The sequence below is a fragment of the Ciconia boyciana genome, chromosome 11, assembly GCF_034638445.1.
Source record: "Ciconia boyciana chromosome 11, ASM3463844v1, whole genome shotgun sequence".
Lineage (NCBI taxonomy): Eukaryota > Metazoa > Chordata > Aves > Ciconiiformes > Ciconiidae > Ciconia > Ciconia boyciana.
The window spans coordinates 11,573,972-11,597,634 of NC_132944.1; the positions used below are offsets into that span (position 1 = coordinate 11,573,972).

The 23,663-nt window shown below is 38.9% G+C and overlaps 1 protein-coding gene across 4 annotated transcripts in view; it reads right to left on the minus strand.

Moving 5' to 3' along the window:
• LOC140657982 (contactin-6-like) overlaps positions 1-23,663 on the minus strand; it is an 85,847-nt gene that overhangs the window by 11,848 nt on the left and 50,336 nt on the right. For all 4 annotated transcript variants that reach the window (XM_072875803.1, XM_072875800.1, XM_072875801.1 and 1 more), the window contains 5 exons: positions 13,344-13,471; positions 5,246-5,421; positions 4,789-4,906; positions 3,761-3,919; positions 3,520-3,669 (listed from right to left, as the gene is read on the minus strand). In XM_072875803.1, the coding sequence (XP_072731904.1) occupies positions 3,520-3,669; positions 3,761-3,919; positions 4,789-4,906; positions 5,246-5,421; positions 13,344-13,471 (731 nt within the window). The remainder of the gene's footprint in view (positions 1-3,519; positions 3,670-3,760; positions 3,920-4,788; positions 4,907-5,245; positions 5,422-13,343; positions 13,472-23,663) is intronic.

The window sequence follows — 23,663 nt, forward strand, 5'->3', positions numbered from 1 at the left end:
TAAAATGAACTGAAATTATGTTTACACATTTTCAAGTTTATAAGGCTGAAGCCACAGATGTATTTGATACATGAGTACCCTGGTTCAAAAAATTAATTAAAGAAGCTAGTAGCATCAAGTATCTGACATTATTATGCCTCATCAACTAATTGGCAAAATGATGTTCCATTCAGACTGTAGCTGCAACACTACTGATTTACTAATTATGCATTTGTTCAGTAAACATGTTGGAGCAATATATTAATTTTTTTTAATTGGCTGCATGCTTTTCTTAGGAAATTCAAAACTCTTAATTTGCTTTTCTCCTTCTCCCAACACTGGAAGTGTCCAAAAGTTCATTGACTAGAGCTTGATTTCCCCAGCATTGCTCCAGGTGTATGACACTATAGGTACAGCGTCGAGGTCAAGCAATGTGCTGGTGTTCCAGGCTGAAGGGGCTTCTCATCACTCAGACGGCTCTTGGTGGAGAGGCAAGGAAAATATCAGCATTTCTTGCCTCTTGCTCTGTATTTCTGTAAACATGCCCACCCCATTAGCCTATAAATATTGACAGTTTTGGGGAACTGGTTTGTGATGTAATGAATGGAATTTAGACAGACCAGCCTTGTTCTTATTGTACAGTTTGCTATAGATCTACTTGCAAGGATGGTATCATGTTCCTTTTCACCTGCTAGAGAAGTATAAAAAGAGGACAACTCTGGAAATGACTGAGACAGAAACTCCTTATAAGAGGGCATGTGTACTGTTTACCACCTCCAAACCCTTGGTACTATTTTTAGAAATTTCAAGATTGTTTTGTCATTCTCTTCATTCAACTCTCACTGTCTGAAAATTGGATGTGTTGGGACAGAGCTGAGGACAGGGTCAGAAATAGGAGGGACAGTTACATCTCAGAAGCTTTTTCAGAGACTTTGGCAAGTTTTGCCATGTCCGCCTGCCCTTCCCCATGTCTTCCACCCAGCATTAGCCCAGCTCTAGCAGAGGCAATAAAGGCAATAGCGTTTAAGTTCACAGAAATTTCTGTGAATCCACTATCACTTCTAGATTCAAGTCCACATATGAAACTTTATCTGATTTCATCCTCTCTAGAAATGTTGAAATTTCATGCTAATTTTGTTGTGCAGTCAAAAAAGTGAGTGCAAGTGCAAACAGACAGGCTTTTTTTTGAGAGTTCAGCATAGGTATTCAATTTTGTCACTCACAATCAATGTCTTTGTGCACATCAGAGGCAAATAATCTAAGACTGAAAATAACTTCATTAAAGGAAAAAATTACAAAGGAGACTTTCAAGCCTAGTGTTTCACTGTTTCATGAACCAGTTGATGCTCAATTAGTTCATGTGTTAAATGTGTTCAGTACTTACTACATTTGCATGGGGAAAAAATTTGTACTACTCCTCAGCAGAGCCTCAACTGGGTCATAGTTGAGAAACAGATGAAAATTTACAGCTGAGTGCACCAACAGAGGCTCAATTAATTCTCAGCTCCATTTTAATGAAATGAACAGTGGCTCATTTGCATCCACGAATCTACTAATGCTCAGATTTCAGCTGGCAAAATAGCTATTATGACAGTGAAGTTCACCCTTTCATGGCCAGTCTTTTGCTGTCCACACTGTCATACTGTTTTCAGTTTCCTATTCTGATAAAAAATTTAAAGATAATCTGTTACTTCTCCCACTGCACAGCAATGTTTTGAGAGAATGATTTACAGCAGTGAAGAGGTTAAGCAAGTAAACCTGAACTGAGTCTTCTTATTCATTTTGTTAAGCTTCAGATGGGGCTACACTGTAAGGAAATAATGTTCCTCATGGTATTGCCATGATAAATAATATTAATTTTATTGTTTCTTCCTCTTTCCAGCCTTAGCTTTGTGAATCCCTCTAATAAAAAAAAGCTTTAAAAGATGAAAGCTTTTACTGACTGTATAGGTGGTTTTGAATATCACACTTTACAAAGCCCCATGGTAGCAACAACAAGAAAGGCCTTCTCAACAGTAATTTTGACTTCATGATCAATCATGTAATGGAGAACATATATCTGTGATACTCTGCTGGGAAATTTAGAAAATCTGGCCTCTTCCTGTCTCCAGCTTTTCTTTAGCCTTCCCTTTTCACGTTGCTCCTTACTCCTTGCATGTGAAAGCTTCCTGTGGTTCTCCTGCTGGAGGAAGGGGTCATGTACCACCCGGGCATGCATCCCCCAGACACCGAAGCCCAGGCAGGATCAGTGTATCTTTCCAGGCTGGAGGCTCTCAGGCTCTTCCCTTTGCTTGGGAGCAGCCTGCAATCTGTTTTACTACCACACTGGCCAGGCAGTCCTGACTGCTGATAAGACTCATTTGATGTCTCTCTGCACCTGGAAAGCTGAAAAAATCTATCAAAATCTGTGTTCTAATGATCAAATAGTTTTTTTCTGGCATCAGTACTCAGTATAAGTTTTTTCTTCAACAATAGGAAAAGAAACTTACTAAATTTAAATCAACTGATTTCATATATTCTGAAGTAATTCGGCCTTGGGACAAATATTGTAGGTATTCTGAGAAACAAATGGATCCCCCTTTCTAAGGGTATATGTATTTTCTGTTGTATAATGTACAAAACTGTATTTTGAGTTCTGTCTTGAAATGCAGCTTGCCAAACTTCAGAGCTTGGCAAATGAGATAAACAGAGAGGAGAAAGTGGATTGTAAAAGCTGCTTCCATTTTACTGCTTTCCGTCCTATAAATACTGATTTTATAGGTGAGAGAGAGTTGATAAGCAGGGGGCTGGGAGAAACGTAAAACAAACCAAAGGTTTGGGCTTCAAATAAATTGTACCAAACTGAGTAGGTCAAAGGACTGACAGTGTCGGTCATCCAAGAATGAGTCTTCTTTTTCCTATGAGGTTCCAAGTCCCAGAAGATAAATGTGTAAAGGTTAGACAGACAGATAGTAAGGATCCCACCCTGGAGTCAGTGGAAGCTATTAGTTTCACTGGGCTTTGGATGCCGTAATTTATTTGCTCCAGTTAAAGGCAATATCCTGTCCCTACCGATGCTCAGATATCAAACACCCTCTGCAGCAAAAGGCATTACATGCTTGTGCTAGGATATGCCAGAGACCTGGCTTTATAATTTTCTATGCAAGTCCCTGAGCAGGGTATAAACTTGGTTATAATTGGAAGAAAACAAATGTTGCTCCCCAATTGCTTAAATGAAAGCTTGTGTTCAGGCATGGGGATTAGATATATTTTGGGACATGTCAAAGGGAGGAAGCATGGGCCAGCTCCAGCCTTTATTGCTGGTCCAAGTGATCTCCAAACCAGAGAGCAAAGCATGCAGTACCTCAATCATGTCCAAGCATCCCTTGCATCGGTAGTGCAGGTCTGCTGTCATGAAACCAGAGCAGCCACAGACTAAAATGCCAGACAGATACGTAAGTAACCCTGCAGGAGTGAGTGGCTCTGCTGCAGTGAAATTCTCACACCCAGGAGCTGGCAACGTGTCTGTGTGGAAAAAAACAACAGAAACTAGGGACTTACCTGCTGCTTTAGTTTTCAGTAGAGCTGATGGTCTGCTTGGCTCCCCGATTCCAACACTATTGCTGGCAACCACACGAAACTCATACTCAACCCAAGGGCTTAAGTCAACCACTGTTGCCTTGTGAGTCCTACCGTTAACAACTTCAGGAACTAAAGGTAAAATAAACATGTCATAACAATTTATTTTTGGAGTAATTAATGGTATATGCAAAAAATACAAGGCAACTCTCAAATTGCTCACCTGTTGCAACTGCCTGCCATCCAACTGAGAAAGGAGTCCTTGTCTGAACACTGTAGATCTGGACTGGACTATTATTATCTATTCCAGGCTTCCAGGATAACATAGCAGTAGTGCTAGAAATATGTTCAACTTTAACATCTTCTGGTGGACCTGGGGGGCCTAATATGATTAGCATTTTAAGATGAAGGTATTAGGAAGAGAAGATTCATTGCTGGGTTGGGTTGGACAACTCTTACTTTCTCAAGTCAGTGGAATTATTCATGAAGCTGCAGTTTCATAAAAGCAGCACAATCTCTAAATGATTACTTCATGCCTGTGTTACATTTTTCTAATTAATGAGGGGTTTTGAGTCAGGAAAATGAATGTCTTTATGTTTCTAATATGAAAACTGCAAACAAGGGAATTATTTTTTTTGTCTGACAAAGAAAGTTAACCACAGTGTCTTTTGCTGAACCATCCAACATTTTCAGAATTCCTATTGAATTTAATAAAAATTGAGGTTTAGAAAGAATGCAAGACGGTGCACTATACAGATTTCTGATTTCTGCTAGGGTTGAGAGAATTTGCTCCCATAACAGCATTTCTCTTGCTGCTGGCAGTAAAAAGATTAGTTAGTTGACCATAGAAAATAATCTTTCATATTATCTCCAAATAGTGGAAAGGAACCATGTCTCTTGCTTTTTTTCCAGCCTGCACAGTGACCCAGAGATGCCCAGCAAGGAGCAGGTGACAGCAGTCTGCTGAAAGTAGAGGACTTCCCTGTGGCCTGCCATATTGACCTGCATGGCCTGAAGTTTACCTTCCAAAGAGGCCATGACAGAATTGCACAGATCTCCGTGGGTTAGCTGCACACTAGGATCATGCTGGCCAGAATCTCAATCCAATTTTGGGGCCAAGGGTACAAGGTATATAACATTTCACTATTGAAATGTTGAACTGATATCCTAGGAACCGTTTAAACAACAGCGGATATTAAGAATTTCTAATTCCTCCAGAAGATAATATGTGTCTACATTTAACAGACATACCTCTTACAATTATATCTACTGTTGCAGATTGACTGCCTAAAGTTGTTTGTACCATGCACATATATTTCCCAGAATGATGTAGCTGAATATTTCTTATCATCAAATCCCCAACAGATTCCTGGAGATATAAAGAAAGTAAACTAATCACTCACAACATGCTTTCCATACTGGACATTTTTATAAATTGCTCAATATTAATAAAAAATTCACCTTTTAAATTAAAATATTCATAGCTATCATCAGTTTCTTTCATGTGAATTTTTTTATTATGGCTTCACAATAACTCAAGTGCTTTTATGAAATTTAAGAAAGAAAAATAAATGGCTGCAGCTCTTGTAAAGAAACAGTGATTTGCCATGCATATAAATAGCGACGGAAGAATTATGATAAATATTTGTGTCGTCTAAAGACTGTGGTAAATTGTTTCATTAAGCACTAAGGAGTTTAAAAAACTTACTCTTCCAATTCTTTCGAAATGATGTATTCCTCTATTAAAATTAATTGTATTGCCATTGAATGACCATGTGAACACCACCTGAACAGAGGGGTCATGAGACACCTGGCATGGAAGGACTATGCTTTCTCCAACTGTTACATCCATATTAGAAGGTGGAATAGTAATTACAGTCCTTTCTGTGGAGACAAAAAAAAAAATCCTTTTTATTAACATGCTTATAAAAATAGTAGATCTTGAATGAGTTTTGTACCATTTGTGAAATGATTTAAAATTGGCCCAAATTTTCCATAATAAAGAAAATTATCTCTAATATGGCGATGGTTTCAGAACACTCTTGCCCGTGTGTAGCCTATTACTTTTGCAGTATCAATACAACGAGCACACTTTGTGCCTCTGAGAGTGAGCAGGTGTCAGAGGCAACATGCTAAATTAGTCATATGTTACTTTGTAAAGCCCGTAGTCAATAGATATGATTTCAGCTCACAAAGTGCAGAATTCATTATTAAGGCTGTTAAAAATATGCCCACGGTTCTTCAAACTTGAAAATCTCTCCTTATAGGAAACTGCAGCAAAAGCAAAATTGCTGTTCATCTCTGCTTACTTTATCCATTGAGATCCTTAATCTATATTAATGTTAGTGGTAGTTTACTGCACAGTGTTGCTTACATTAGAGCTTCAAAGAAGATATCTTCACAGACAGAAAAACTATTTATGTAATCTTTTTTAACCCCTTACACCAAGAAACAAACTTGCAGCTTTCATTAAGAGAAGTAGAGCTTGCTGAAGGGGAAAGAAATAAGTTTATATGGCTTCACTTTTGTTGGTATGACTGGCAGATAGATTAGAGAGAACAACCACTTTGTTGTAAGCAATTCCCTTGAATAAAGCTTTTGTGCATGAAAGTGTTATAAAATGGTGAGAATTTAGAGACACATGAATAAAATGAGAGCAGAATCTATTCAACAATATTAATATGTTCTGAAAATAATGTGAGAGGAGGAGAAGAAAATTTACACGAGCTGTATTAGTTCAGAATTTATTCTGGCTTAACCCTATGTGTTAGAAATGTACTTGAAAATTCTGGATTTTGGTTTTACCAAGGCCTTGGTTCCAAAGGGTTGATGAATGATAGGGCATCCAACCCCTCACCTTCAAAGACATTTTTGTTCAGAAGGTCACCATCATTGCAGTAACTGATTAATATGTGGGTACAGATAGGCAATATGGGCTGAAACATGAAGGGCTTCTTCCTAGCATCTGAGCTGCACTGGGTGAGTTACTATTATGGCAGAGGTCAAGTAGAAACGAGGTAGAATGTTGCATTTTCTGCTAACCTTTTAAAATAAAACTGGATCTCACTAGTTTCAGTGATATACCTGTTGCAGGCATCACGTAATGTTTTACCTGATGAAAAACAAAGAACTTGTCTGATTTTTATTATTATAGACAAATTAGGTGTTTTTTCTGCTATCATTAAGAGAGTGTCAGGTTCTCATCATGAGTTAGAGCTCAGACTTGGAACCCACTTTCTCAGATTTCTCTGCATACTCTGATTGCTCTGCACAACCACATAAAACTATCATTGTGGCAGCTCCATTAGTTTGTCTGAAGTCAAGGACTGCACAAATATGAAGGCCTCAGATGACTGTCTTGAAGATACTTGATCATTAGGTTAGAGAAATCTCTTCCTCTCCCTGGAAACAGTGTGTCAGATGCAATAAATTCCAGATGATTCAAGGGCCATATTCTTTGTTGGCACAACTCCACTGATTTCAGCACGCGTTGGCAAAGAACTTGGCTCCATAAATCTCAAATGAAGTAATTCCATTGTGAAGTACAGGTAAGTTTTATAGAATAACATTGAAAAGTATCTGGGAACTACAGAGAACCTCCCCAGAGTTTTCTTTCCTTGCTTTTTCTGCTGTACTTCTTATTCTCACAGCTGAAATAGAACTGCACGAATAACACTTTGAGGAGAGAAATTCTATTACTTGCAATAATGGTGTATATGTTAAAAGAAGAAAGAAGAAATAATACCCTGGTATACATTAAAAATTGGAACTTTCATCATAGCTGGAAGTTCTTTTTGCCACTAGCAGGTGGAGAGGCATGATCTGCTGGCCTGATATGGTCCTCCAAACTTGTCATCTCTTCCTTCAAAGCCATCCTGTAAGACTCTCTCCTTCCTTAAACCTATAAACCGTGTACATCTCTACACTGAGCTTTTAAAGCCAATGAAACATGGCATCAAAGAAGCAAAGTCTTCTTCTGAATACCACGACCAACCTCAAACTAGAGATTCTACATTGCTCTGAACATTTATGGTATGCTTTCTTCCAGACTCCACTTGGGTTTTGTCTGCTCTGTCTTTAGCTGTGCAGGAGAGATGTCTCCACACATATTCTCTCATAAATGAAGCAAAAGGTTATGCCTGGTTTACAAGAGGGTGTTGAAGGGTCTCGCAAGTCAGCCTGGGCTGTCCCTCACCTCCTGTAGCCCCTGGGTCTGACCTCTGCGGTGGAGCTGGGAGAACCAGGAGGTGGGAACTGGCTCCTCTGAAATGGCTGCAAGGGTCACCTCCACAGCTCCTGTCTCCTGTACAGTGTAACTGCCCCTGGGAATGGAGAGGTCTGGCCCTAACAAGGCTCGTTTACAATGTCAATTAGATGGGCAACAGCATGTTCCCTGAGCCTTCCATTGGTAAGCTCAATATCTGGATATGAGTAAACAGGGTAGAGCTTCCCAGGCCTCTCAGATAGTCCCCAAAGCCTAAGATGAGCTCCTTGCTGCCAGGTATAAACTGCTGCTGGTATTTTATGTGTCTTGCTTGGATGTACCTGACTATCTATCCAAGCTGACTTGAATGTATCTGTTTTGCACTGCTTTGATGACAGCCCGAAGATATCCTTTGATCTGGATATTCTACTCAAACTCCAAATCAAGGCACTTACACCAGGGATTAAATTCACCTTTTCTGCTTTCGTTCATTCAGCATTAATAAAACTTTGCACCACTACTGAATTTTCCATGTGTCAAGTCCTCCCTGTCCTTCAAATTTCTCTTTAAAATATCTACCCTTCACAAGACCCACATCACCACTACTACCACAAGACTTAATGCCACCTCATATTGTAACTCCTGCTTCTCTGTATTGGATGGTTGGTCACCAGGATCGGTGCATTTTGACTCTTCTACAATGCACTGTGTACAATTACAGCATTCTATAAATAAGTAAAATACTATCAATAAAATCAATTTATTTCTATGGAAAGGTTGAGATAAGACTAAGCAAGGATGATACAAACAGGATTGCATAGAATTTGTAATCAGATTCAATAGTTACATTCTAAAACCCGTAGAATACAAATAGAAAACTATGTCCTGCTTTTTGTAAAATTTTTAAGCCTCCATCAAAGCCAGTTGTCTGTTGTACAAGAAGGGGCCATTAGCTTCAGCTGGTTGTAATGCAACTGGCTGGGATTTTTTTGAAACTTGTTTTCATCAGAAGGTTCCAATAATATTATGGTTGCCTCATTAGGTCTGTCAAGTAATTTCTTGTGCCATTATTTGATCACACATTCAAAGAGACAAAAAATAATACATCTGCAATCCTGTTATAGAATGTTATTAGAAGGAAAAAAATTCCAGAGGTGATTTATCTGTTAAAACCTATGGAATGCCTCCTTAGGGAAAAGATAAATATTTTGAAAAAAAATGCGTTCTATGAAACCGTCTAGTGAACCAATATTTTGGAATATGAGAACATAAAGGTTTCTTCTTATAACACAACAAAGCCCAACAGGTATATGCTGTTAGTATTATTAGAAGTCTACTTTCTTATTGGCATGAACATATTTGCCTCCACCAAATAAATATTGAAAACTGTCCTTTTGTGAATTATAGTGGGTTTGTGTGTGAGGTGTGTTTTTTTAGTAGTGTTAGCAAAAAAATCCATTTTATTATGGTATTACCATCCTTTTGTATCTCTTGTTCTAGCCTGCTCATATCCAGTGATACCACTGATGCAGAGTGGTTCACTTGTGTGATATTTTCTGCTTCTATTATGGGGTCATCTTTATGTCGTGGTTTAGCCCCAGTCGGCAGCCAAGCACCACCCAGCTGCTCGGTCACCCCCCCACCCCCCATGGGATGGGGGAGAGAATCTGAAGAGCAAAAGTAAGAAAACTCATGGGTTGAGATAAGAATAGTTTAATAATTTAAATAAAACAAAATAAAATAATAATTATAATAGTTTAAAAAATTGTAGTGAAAAAGAAAACAATTCGAGAGAAAGAGAGGAACAAAACCCAAGGAAAAAACCAGGTGATGCAACCACTCACCGCCTGCCAACCGATGCCCAGCCAGTCCCTGAGCAGTAATCACTGCTCCCCAGCCAGCTCCCCGCAGTTTACACACGGAGCGTGACGCCATATGGTATGGAACAGCCCTTGGGCCAGTTTGGCTGTGCCCCCTCCCAGCTTCTTGTGCACCCGGCAGAGCAGGGGAAGCTGAAAAGTCCTTGACTGGTGTAAGCACTGCTTAGCAACAACTGAAACATCAGTGTGTTATCAACATTATTCTCATCCTATATCTAAAACACAGCACTATATCAGCTACTAGAAAGAAAATTAACTCTATCCCAGCCGAAACCAGGACACTTTAAGACTTCCACCTCAAATACTTTTAAAAGCTTCTTAAAAGTTCTTGGTTCTACATTATCTATCTATCTTGCGTAGCAACTGCAGACATGCGTTATATGGCAAATCCCATTCCAGAGGAGAAAATAGATAAGATGTTGTGAGTCCTGAAGGTATAATAAAGACTTCTCACACAAAGAATAAACAACTCAATGAGCAGCAATAAACTTAATTTGCACATTAGATATGCTTTTCCAAGTTCTGACATTTCAGTTGAAAATAATGCTGAAGCAATGAGGCCTATAATTGAACAGCCAAAACTTCTCCAGAGGGGAAACAAAAACAAATGTTCCCTGCAAACAAGATCATTTTTATACCATGTTGTTACTCAGTGTTTTAATAAACTTCATAAATGCCAAACAAAGTATTTTTTTCATGTTTTAATGTGTTTTTCCCATATTGCTCCATTAGGATGTATGTATGTGATATGTGAAATGGTATATAACTTTAATGAAGTCAGAGCTGCCTAAACCCTAAACTTCTTGGTTTATTCATTGCTAGCTGTGCTGTAACATCGTCTCAGATTACACGTTGCACTGCATCAATGCTAATTGCTCTTTCATAATACGAGTATGAAAAAGATTTTTGCCAGCTGCAGTAGGTTAGGGAGGAGGTCATGCCTGCAGGCTACAGTAACCATTCTAAGTCATTGAAAACAAGAATATTAAGAAAAAAGAGAGAGTTACAAATTACATTTAATAATGGGCTCTTCTTGTAACTACAGACATTATTATTGTTAGCTGCTTTGCAAAACTGATTAATATGCGTACTATAATCTCAGAAGTTCGACTTTTTAACTTGTTCTCCTCATTTAAAATCAACAAATATGAATATATTTATAAGAAAACATCTGTATTGAAAAGATCGTGCTGGAGCAAAGAGAAAAACAGCATACTAAGTTTACCTCAGTTTTCCTTCTTTTTTATTTTTTCTGTCAGTGATCAAAGATCAGAGCATAGTCATTTAATATGCTACTCACAGGAATATCTATACAAACAATACCTCTTTTCATGTCCTCCAGCTCTGGGCTAGTCCACCTGAGCGATACATTTGTACAAATTCTTTTTACTGATGGAGCTAGGCCATCCATCAGCACAGCAAAAACTTGAAGCAAAGGACTGCTTTGGACATAATGTACTTTAATGTATTCCACAATGTATTTAACTGTGTTTCAAAGAAGGGGAAAAGCACTGCAGGGGAGACACCCCCCTGCAGAGCATCACTGGACTGGGACCAGAGCCAGGGTGTGCAGTTACATGAGAAGCTCAGCCCCAGCGCAGACAAAGCTGCAGCTTTGGAGGGAAGGAGAATGACAGCAGATGTGACCATTTGATACGATGCATCTCCTAGGCCATAATATGATTTTCTGGATGTTTAAACTGATAATGACAGGATGGCTGTTAGGGAAGTTATTTATACACCTCCAACTAAAGCATCACAACATCTACAGATAAAACTCCTGGCCTCACCAAGGTGGTCTGAAAAGCTGAAGTAGGTGTTGAAGTTGCCAGTGTTTTCAGTGGGAGGATGTAGATCCCGATCCAAAAGCAACACAGACTGCTCAATAAATTGCCTGGACCAACAGGAGAAACTAAGCAGAGCCACGTGCCCAAACACTGGCTGTGCCTGCTGCAGCTTTGGCTGACAGCAAGAACTGTCACCCAAGTGGGATCTTGCACAACAGGTCCTTCTCTGTGAGTACACACATTCCCGGGCAAGCAGCACGCTGCTCAAAGCAACAGCGACCCAGGGGCTGTCCATCTTTTGCACTAATGGTTGGAGTCTCATGGTTACAGTGCTCATCCAGAGTACGGGAGACCCAGGGTCAAGTCCTTCCCACGCAAGGGCTGTGAACACTGCATCTCCCACTTCTCTCAGCCATGACTTTGTACAAGTCCACTCCAGCCAGAGAAGACTTGAGAGCAAAGAAAGCAGCAGCCCGGGGAAAACTCAGTCCTCCCCTAGTGAGGGCACGCAGTGAAGATAGAGGGGGGGAAAGGACAGAAGAAGGAAACCTGGCTTTCCGGTCCTAAAGGTTATTTCTGGTTTATATGCAAGTGCTACAAAATGTGACTGGTAGACAATTCCCTGCACTTAGTGCCTTAATCAAAAACAAGGGAAAAAAAGGAAAAATAGAAGAAGAAAGCATGAGTTGCGTTGGAGCTGGAAGTGTTATGCAGTCAGGCCAGTCCTTGCTGAAATCCATACAAAGTTTGGGAAATATCATGCATAACTAGGTAGTTGCACTATGGCACATCTCATCAGATCCCATCAGTCATTTTGTCTTTGAGGACACAGGGTTTGGCTTCTTATAATGATCCTGATGGACAAGTTCATAGTGATGACTCTCAAAGAGGCAAGCCACTTTATTTTTAAGGAGAGAATTAAAATTTTAATCTCATATACATAATGGAGAATAAAATAATGGTAATGTGAGAGGAGGAAGTTCCTCATTCTCCCTTCAGAAAAAGATCTGTTTAATTACATTAACCTGTAGTTAATGCTTTAAATGGTTTAATTAAACCAAAATCTAATGTAAGAAAACATAAGCAAAAAAATCAAATGTTTTCAGACAAAGGAGTGTCATGTGAAATGAAGTGTCTTAGTATTAATATCCAGGAAAATAAATTAGTTTGAAAGCACAGAAGATACCCTAACGGATCCCTTGTTTTATTATTAATGCAGCTATTAGACTGGGGGAGGGCTGTGGAAGATGGTCATTTTAATATTCAGAATGAAAAGTCCTGTGAAGGGCCAAAGAAGAGTTTTTGCTTGGCTCTGACTTGTTTTGGAGTTATTTACCGAAGTAGTGCACAGCAGCTGGGATGCAGAGAAGGAGCGGGTGGCTCCAGGATCTGCAGGAATGCAACATATGCAATGTATATCTGCCCCATGCTGAAGAAAATAAGCCCACCTGATTTTCAGCTTACTTCATAACATCTTATTTCTTTTTGGCACGCCGGTTTTAAAGTCTCTTCTGCACTCTCAGATGTGATATAAATTGTAAATGAGCTGAATAAAGTCACCCAAGCACACTGCACAGGGCACACCGAACCTCCACACCGCCTTGGTGTCGTTTCAAACTGGCTGCCCAATGCCTGTAACAGCGCAGCCTATACCTGCGATGTCTAAATGGTACTACAGTGCAAATATCATTATTAAAGTTACTACCTGTTTCTGTGGAAATCTTGGGAGACCTCCCTGATAAACAAATTGATCATCGGAGTGGTGCAGTCATGAGGTTTTCTTTGCTGCAGGCAGTGGAGAGCTCAGTTTCAGCTTTAAGCTGCAAGTAAAATCCTGTCAATACTAGCACTGATTGGCACAGACATGGGCATCCCAATGAAAAAAAGCACATACTTTCTAATATCCATAAACCACAAAAGAAGATACTAAAGTACCTTTCACAATCAGGTTCCCTGAGTTTCTGGCAACTCCGAACTGATTTGTTGCTATACAAGTGTACACCCCGGCATCTGATTTGGTGATGTTGTAGAGCCTGAGACTGCCATCCTCTAGTAAGACGACCCTGGGGAAAAAAATAAACAAACAAAAAAGAAGAAAAAAACCCTTCTGTTACAGGAACTGTAATAGAAATGCAATGTTACTTTTAATATTTAAATGCTTCCATTATACTTGTTCTCTTCTACAGCAAGCTGAATATGTATAAAACAATTTTCACTTCTGCTTATTATTGATTTCTATATTAGGAATGTTATATTGACATACTGGAGTTGACCATTAATTTATCTAGCTGGCTTTCTTGCAGCAAAATTTGGAGTCTCAAGAGAAAGAAGGAAGGCCTAACTTGTTACCTAATTGTGCTATATTTTACCATGGGGGGCTTTTTTTTTCAGATCCCGATGCTCCTATGCCATACTAATGTTGTGTCTGAGCCCAGCTGCCAGTGCAATTTTGTCAAGATTATTAAAAGATATTAGCAGACGAGCTGAGATGCTGAAATGCCGTCTCACAAGCCAAGGAGCCAAATCAAATACATCGCTGTCTCACAGGGCCCTCAAATCACCTTATTAGTGACTATGTTGTTTACACCAGTTTGGAGAGAATTGGGTAAATTGCATTTAATAGTAATTTCAGGACTACTGCTGGGTTTTATAGATGAAATTAATTTCTAAGCTTGTTCATATGCTTCTTCATGTCAATGAGATACTTTAGGATATAAGTCAGTACAGAGTTCGGCATATGTTTTCCTTAGGTAAGCTTTCACTGCATGCCTGGCACCTTTTTGTTTTTACATACAAAGACAGCACTTCAGGGTTTTCAGATTTTCTTCACACATATACAGAACACATACCTATCAAAGGTAGAGAATTTCAAAATGATAACTGAATTAGGTAAGTGATGAACTTTTGGACAGAAAATAATATTATTCTGTAATGTTTTGTTAATTTTGTGTCAGTTCTTCAATCCACTTGTTGCACCTGGTAGATGTTGAAGCTCTTGATCAATTTTTTTCTGAGTCTAGAAGAAGGACAGTGGGCTGAAAGACATGAAGTTCCTGGAAGTTTCATGAAAATGGGGTCAGGGTGTCTATGTACAGCCCCTCTTGCCAGTAAGGCCACTGCATGAGCACCCTCCTTAGTAAGCATCCGAGAATCTGCACCCAAGTGGGGAAGAGCTGCACTTGAATGCCACACTATCTTACATCTGACAAAATCCAGCTGTAAGTCACAAATCCACAGGAAACCAGGCTTCATTCATTCCAGCGTTCACAGAAGCACTGCATTATTTTTTTTATATTCCTCTTTTAATTGACATTTAAATCTAATACAAGAATCCTTTTATAAAAAGAAAATATCTAATTCATGCATCACAGCCTGGGTATTTAATATTTATTACTAACAACATAAGATTGGATGATGTAATGAATTATTAAAGGAAATGAACAATAACAAGAGCAGAAGTTGAAGCTGGCAGTAATATTATAGCAATTAAACACACAAAAAACATCATAGAGTCTTGCTACATTCCACTCTGGTATTTATACTGTTGTAGCTATATGGGTAACACACATTAGAGCTTGTTCTGCTTCCCGTTACATGCCCCCAGCCTCTCAGCTGATGAAGAGAAGCGCTAGACTTGGATTTCTGGCGGTCTTCTCGCTTACATCCCCCCAGTTTCATGTCTCCCTCTCTTGTCTGACCTTACCCTGCTGAAAGATCTGCTCTTGAGCAGGGATCTATTTAGGAATGAGAAAAGCTGAGATGTCCCCATGGTGCTGGGCACTCTCTCACTGGGGTGGGGAGCTGAGAGGGGAAGGGATTTAGGATTGAATGAAAAATTTTTGTTACCTTGGCAATAATCACCAGGTACTGCAGCAGTTTTTTGCATGCAATTTGTAGTACAATGAGAAAATAAGTTTGGGTTTAATAATCCATCATATATCCATATTAAACTGGAGAGGAGCAAAATAAGAAACAACAAAGTATGTTCTTCAACATGTATCAACTAAATGACATTTTCGGATAAGGAAGGACAAATAAACAAGAAAGAACTGAGCCTTTCTGCTGGCATCACGACACTGTGCATCAAAACGAGAGACCACAGGTGCCTCTCCCTCTCAGTATGGGGACACACCTGATGACAGTATTTCAAAGGTAGGTTTAAATATGAAGGAACATTTGCAGTATTTCACTTCTGCCTCTGTAATAGTCTTTGCATTAATGATGCATTTCTTCACATCAGTTTGCACCAGCCACAAGAAAACACCCTCATTAGAAACTGCTGGTGATAAAACAGTTGATTCAATTGACTGGTTAGCTAACATGGTGGCTTCATCAAACAGTATTGAAAGATATTCAAGTGTGAATCAGCAAATGTTCATAAATTGTATACCTGAATAATAAGTTATAACAAGTCACCATAGTGTCTTTCTCACTGTCAAATATTGATGCCCTGTTATTTTTACTGCAGTTGCACCTAAAAGCTCTAGGTACAAATTGGGATCCAGAAGTGGGCATGAGGCAAAAAAAAGACAATCGCAGTCCCCAAAATCTTCCAATGTGGGCAAATACACAGGAAAAAATCTGTAAAAATACAGAATAGTAAAGGGGAGAATCTTCGAATGCACAGGCTCTCTATGGGTTTCTGGCTAGAGCTTTTTCACTGAAGTTTAGTCGTGTCTAGCTCAGATATTTTTCCCTGTATTCTTCATTAGGAATTGAGACTACAATAATTCCCAGCTTCCTGGTTTATCCACTAAGAGGGGTTTGTACCCACTCAAGAGCTGACAAGGTAACATTTGATCTGAAGAAATACTGTTCTGAAACAACATTTCAGCAACTGGGCAGGCTGAAGATGGAATGGCCCTTTGAATGGATCAAAACAGGGCTTAGAAAGAGAAACCATGAGCTAATAAAAGCTTCAGAGTTGTTTGAAACAGAGGTCATGCTACCTAAAGACAATTAGGGAGCTAGCAGTAAATAAGGTACTCAGGCAGAATTTATGTAAAAGCACAAAGGACTCCAGCATAATTAGTTAGTGGGGAAGGGAATTAAAGAAAAAAAAAAAGTGAGTGATTTCCAGCTGTACTGAGATCTGTGTCAGGACAGGGATGAGAAAGCAGAGAACAGCAGAAAATCAAGATGATGCATTTCAAATGCAAGAAAAAAAAGCAATGTGAAATACTGACCCAGTTGCCATGAACAGCAAAGTTGCCATAAACTTCCTCAGAGCCACGATTTTACGCCGTGGGTGGGTTCAGAGGGGCTGCACTTTATCCTCTTCCATTTGTCTTTCAAATAATGGAACTGTGATTCTGAAGGCAATGGGAATATTTCTTTTAATGAGCTTTGGATCAAGCTCTAACAAACAATTTAAAAAGAAGCTGTGAAACGCATGTCTCACCTGCTGAAAGGCTTGCTGAAAACCGTTACTTTCCACAACATTTTAGACTGTGTGAAGGCTATAGATAATAATTCTTAGTATTTGCATCAGAAGACAAGGTAATTCCAAGTACTGCGACAAGACAGAAAAGTTTAACTTGTCCAATATAATCCAAGTAGAATATTTTGTCTGCCAGGAAAACTGGACTTCTCTCAATAAGTAAATGACTGCCTGTCGAGGGACAAAAAGCAAAAGATCTGAAGCAGATCTGATAAATGCATCCCTGCGAAAGAAGGAGGAAAAGGAAGAATGAAATGAGCTACTCGGGACACAGCTGTTCATAAAGCCCTGTTGCAGCAGGAGATTGCTTAAGCATAAGCCTAACTTTAAACTCGCATCTCTGACTTACAAAATGCTTAAACACTTATCAGACTTGTGCTGATGCCTGTGTTCCTGCCTGAATTACACAGGTGCTACCTCTGTGTAAATAGCTTAATTAAGCAAAGTTGCTATGAGGAAAAGAAGAAATGAAAATCCAGTTATATAAATCCATACAAAGTTCCTGCATACAAGGGATAATTAGAAATACCCAGAAATATCATTCCATATGTAACAAGCCTGGGAACTTACTCTGCAAAAAGGTGGAGATCTTGGATGCAGTTCACTTCATGTGGATCATAGGAACGTAAGACAGCTCTTAAAGCCCAGTTCAGAGACATAGCTAGCCAATTTTCCATCTGCAGGATGCCCATGGCAGAGGGCGAGGGCAGGGTAAGGCTGCAGCAGCAGGTACCACAGTCCCTTCCTAGCACGGAGTGACCTGTAACCCAGGGTCTGGATCTAGAGGCAGTGCTTTTCTAAATAGGACGACATGTCTCTTCAGGAATGAGTCCACAGCCCTCTGAGCATCTGCAAGCCTTTAGTCCCACAACAGTTTGTGAGAAGTTTTTCCCCAGTTTATTTAAGCATAGTGTAAGTGATGTCCTTTTGTTTGTTTTTAATCTACTCATTCCATTGGATTGATCCACGTCCTTGTCCTCTCTGGGTGACTCCATTAGTATACAAGATAAGCATTATAGACAGAAAGGGAAAACAAACAGCGCACCCCAGATCTGCTGGAGTCAAAACTGCGTAATGTTCAAAAAGAAGAGTTTGCAATGTTTCTGCAGAAGACATGAGACTGGGAAGAAGTAAGAGCTCATTAAAATTGTCACACATACCTTTTAAGTAAAGAACTTGAGAAATCAAGCAGGGATGCTAGGTACAGCTTTTAATTAACCAGGCCAAACAAACCATCTCCGAAAGTGTTGTCTCATGTGAACAAAAGATTGTTGATGGCTATTTGCTTTGATCTTAAGAGCATGAAAGAATAATATGTATTTAACAAGGCTGATAGAAAAATAAAATATGAGAAAGGAGGTGTCAACTCATTGGATTTTAAAGTGCAGCAGAGGTAATTTTTGTGCACTGCTGTATTGTTCAGCCAATCTGTTTTAGAGAGAGGTGTGATTTTAATTTATGGATGTGAATTGCATTAATTCAATACAGCAAATGTCTTTGAAATCCCCACCAAAATCGGATGAGCTGCAATGATATAAAACTGGGGGTGAATCAAGCCTACTTCTGCAGATTTCAGCACTGCTAGTAGGGTAGCTATCTCTTCAAGGGCATTAAATTATTCCTTTGAAAATAAAGTAACCCTGATACTTAATGTAAAGATTCACTCTTCTCCTGTCTGCCTCTAACATCAAGTGTCTGACACCTCATAAGGTTATTGAAGTCATCATCATAGCACTGTGCAGATAAAAAGGGAGTATGCTGGATCTGATGAAATCAGAGGCAAAGTAATTTTTATTATCTGAGAAATCCTATTTGAAACCATGTCTTCTCAGTCTCACTTTACTGCTCAAGAGCAAAAACACTCTTACTTTCATAGGCTATGTAAATATATGTTGTTTATAAATTTCTTCAGATATGCTAGCAGACATTGAGACAATAACTGACTTTTCTAATTTTACAAGGTTGAGAAGCATGAGAGAGGCCAAATTAAAAAGTACAAGGGGAAGTAAGTGAGGGGCAGAAACATGAGCACAGCTCTCAAGTGACAGAATTACTAGCGATTTATGCAGATGTAACTGTGAGTAAAGTTTGACTGTGTGAATGAATTGTACCTGCTGATGACAGCTCTGGTATTTTTGAAAAGGTCCCACTGAGTCCCATCTGAGTTCTGACTGTCTGTATTATATGTTAATGATCTTTGTACCTGTTTATCCTATTCTGAGTGTAATTTGTATGCTAATAGCATTGCCATTTAATAAACTATGCTTAAAAAAGATTTTCCTTGTCTGCATGCTGATATAAATGAACTTCAGAGTTGACTGACAATTAACTGGAAATAAAATAAACCCCATTAAACTCTGTGTTAACTATTTGGATCAAAACAAAATTATACAATCTATCTGAATAGTCTTATTAAAATATTTCAGAAAATAATACTATTACCAATGATAGAAGGTGACACTATAACACTGTTCCTTGCTATTTCCTAAAATTCCCCTCTGTTCCTAAAAAGAAACGTTATTTTATACATAGAATCTCTGCAATTTGGGACCACAAATATTTATTTTATGTAAATATATACAGACATCTGAACTGAGTTATACTCCATCATAAAGCTTCCAGACAAAATACCGCATTTTCAGGAGATAGTACTCCCTTTAACATAAAATAGCGAAAGTTGTTTTGCCCTGTCTTTAACATACTCAAGTATTAAATGTGAGGCAGATGTTCTTATGTGATGACCAAAGAAAAAAGTGACAAAACCACCATGTCTGTAGACTTGTGTCTAAATCTATTGTAGTAACACGTCTCAAAACTTGCAGCCGGGGAATACTGGGCAGCAGCACCTCTATGTGTACGGGAAAGAAAGATGTGCCAACCAAACAACTAGTTTAGGGATGAAACAAAACAAACAAGCAACCCCCCAGAGTGTTGCTCGCCATGTTTTAATCCTTTCAGCTTTCTAAATCCTTGTGATAGTTTTAAGGTGCTTGTGACCCTGTTCATCCCCAGTCTGCTGCACGAAACAAACAGGCACATTTTTGGTCTTTTCCCACATAGAGAACTTGGTCCCATGTCATATTTACAAGATATGGCCCATTTATGGCTCTTCGCTTCCCTGTGTCTGTCTTTCTCCTATTTCAAATATGCATCTAAACAGCGCATGCCATGGGAGGAGAGATGTAGTATGATCCTGGACTAAGAGCCATACCTTAGCACGTCCAGGCAAAAAGAAAGATTTCTTGGTTCTTAGTCTACCTTGTGCACAGGACGTAATGAAACATCATATTTATGTAGCCATACATTGATTAGTCTGAACATTCATAGCAGAAAAAAATATAGTGATCAAATAGTATACTGAGAAGGAAAGGATCAGGAACCAGACTTTGCAAAATCCTGTGGTGAGAATCCAGGTAGAAAAGGAACTGAATTGCCAAAGAAAACGGTTGCCATTTTTTCTGTTTGCCAACAAGTTCTGCTGTTTTTATGAAATCTTTACGACTCTGGTACATCAGAGAAAAGTTCTTTCAGCACAGGATAGTATGCCCACACTACTACTATTCAATCTAATCCTACCATTAATCATTATTTTCATGATTCAGACATTATTAGGAGTTCAGACACAGCCATTCATACAACCAAATTCACTCCAGATGTAAAACAAAGCCCTTAATATGGGACTTGACTTAAGTAGAATTTAAACAGTACATAAGGCCCTGAATTACCCTCTGCGTGGGAGTTTAATTCACTTACAGGAATCTTCTTCCCTATCTACTTGTCACAACGTATTTAAAAAATAAAAGTATAATAAAAACTGCTGTTAACTTTAAAGTATTCTGTATATACAACAAGTAACTGAAACCAGGTACACAGCGTGGTACTGGCTTGCTTTCAGAAGCCCTGGAGAGCATGTTCATGTGCACACACACATACAGTATTGGAGATGCTTTTGCAGTACGTATGTTATAATATTGGACTGATTAATTTTTAACAATCAAATCAGGAAAGGGATTTTGGAGTGAATAGTTCAAAATTCCTAACTCAAGTAAATAATTTCTAGGACAGAAAAAAACAAAGGACCAAAATCCCTATTTTCTTCCACTGAGGAGTTGGTTGGACTACCTGTTGGCTTGAAGGAAACCCTGAGGCAATCCTCACTGGGCTATAGAATTTATGTTTAATTTGAGTGATAATGGTAGGGACTGCATGTGGTTCACTGAAGCCTTAGACCCACATCCTCGCTCAAAATAATACAAAGCATAGAAATTTTATGTCCTTTTATTCTGTGAGTAATGTTTTACTACTTGTGTGTGCCCCTTAAGTGGACTCCTCCTTTCACTGAAAATTTGAAAAGATTTTTAGTTCTCATAGAAAAGAAGTAATGAAATAGCAGTATTTCTTTGTAATAAAATCCCATGGCTAAACCACATTCTCAAGGTGCTGTTTCTATGCTTTCACTCGCATAACCCTTCACACTCAAAATGATCCCAGAAACTCCTCCCTAGAAGACTCTGTTCATCATGCCTACAGCTGACTGGCAAGAGTCCATGTGCCTGTCATGTTAATCAGTATCTTATTGCTCCTTTTTACATCGCCTCCCCAACATATCCTGATCTGTTACCTCTAATGTTACTCTTAGGTTGAAAACTTTTGGGATCAGGAACTATCTTTTGTTTGGTGTTTGTGCAGCATGTTTTTCATCCAATACTACTATTTTTGTATGCTATGGCAATAGAATAGTGCCAGAATAGTGCAATGGTAATGATGTGCATGGCAGTACAACTTGGACTGGAAGAGAAGCACAGAAGGTTGCATTCTCTCATTATTTTTTGTGCAAACTCCTAATTAGGAACCTTGATTCAAAGCCTGCTGAAGTCAATGGAAAAACTCCAATGAGATTAGCTGGCTTTGGATCAAAACCTGAACATCAATCAGAGTATGTGCATGAAGCAGGGCTAGAACATGAACTGAAAGGGAGAGAGGGCACAACACTGACATTCACTGGGGTTTAGTTTATTGCAACTCCATACGACATGAAGGAGTGACAGATTGCTTGGGACATCTCAGCATGTAGGACAGCCCCTCAGAAAAGCTCACCTTAAGAAGGTTCCCAGGAGTTGAGTAGGAACAACTTAAAATTGTATTAGAGAGATGTCATACAGAAGGGAAATTGTAATAAATCCAGCATCACACAGGTTGTCATTCTTTCTTATGTGTGAGAACATATGGTTCATTTGCTTACTTGATGCTCACGCTATCTGATGTGCTAAACACTATTGCATTAAGTAGTCAGTAATACATGATGAAATTAGGTTTATTGGCTTGTTCCATTATGAAACTCTCTAAGGAGAGAGAAAAGAAAGGAAAAGCCCTTTTCTTATGTCTTCCACGGCACTGATATTCTCTGTCTGCTGCCTGCCAGCATTTCATTGGGTCAAGAAGCAATGGGGGTCCCCTTCTGCCTTCTCATTACTCTGCAGTGGATTGACTTCAAATGTAAAGATAACAGAGAAAGAAGAAAGGGGAAAAACAAAGCAAAATAAGATTAAGAAGAAAAATAAAATATTGTCTTTTTCTTCCCCTCATCTGTGCTCTTTCCCCTTATATCTCCCTCCTCATCTTTCACTCATATGCTTTCCACTCCCCTGCCTTCGCTCTCAGCTTGGGGAGAAGACAGGAATAACTAGAAATGTGGAGAACACAAAGAAGGAAAGACTGAAGTACTTCAGGTCAGTCTGAGGCATTTTCTGGCATCCCTTTGGTTGTAAAACTTTTCTTATGCCAATATCATTAGTTTTGCTGGATCACCAGACATTTCTGCTCATGTGTACTCACTCTTCAGTGAGTACTGCCATGTTTTATGTTCCTCCTAGATTCAATGACATTATTCAGAAGGAAACATGGACAAATGCTTGTACACTTATGCCTACAACCAACACTGAAACCAGGAAAATACTACTGCTGTTAGCAAATAAATATTCAAGAAATATATTATAGCTGCCTCTACTAGTCTTTTACAATACCCTCATCTCTGCTACCTTTCATACAGAAACCGAGACCATTGTAATCTGAACATAAGGTATTTTTAGCTAAAACATAGAATACTCCTTGAAGCTCTCAACATTCCCTTGGGAAAGGTGTAATGATGTCTGGTTAGCACCGAATATGTAGCAGTAGCACGGCCTGAAAGATGAAGAACAAAGCAATTCTATACAGCAATCTCAGGTTTTGTAGGAGTTTTCATGTCTTAATACATAAATTCAGGCCAAGCACTGAAAGCAGGCAGGTAAATCCATGCCTTTGATTTCTGTCAATTTATTTGTTAGCAAGGAATGGAACCAAAGTGATTAATCAAATTTAGTAGATGTGGAATCAATTCCATTGGTTCCCTAAGCAAAATTAGAATTTCATCAAGAGATAAGCTTAATTTGTATTCATGTTGACTTACAGCGATGGTGTCTAAGATATCTGGAATTGCTCTGATTGCTGATGCCCACACTTCAAGTGCTCTATTTAAAAACTAAAATAGGAAATGAACTTCTTTACAAGCATACAGGCACTGATAAGATAGAAGGGTTAAGGCATATCATCAAAGCTATGCAAAGCTTCTTGTGGTAGAAAAGCAAGAGGATAAAAATGGAGATACACTTAATCCAGGCTTCAAAAACCAGACTTAAAAAATAAAATAATAGTAATATTAATATCCCATTGCTATTCACCTAGCCACATTGCTGTAGAAAGCTGAGAATAAAATGGTAAGTGCTGGAATAACATAGAAAATATGTTCTATATGAAACTTGTTACTAGCATACAAA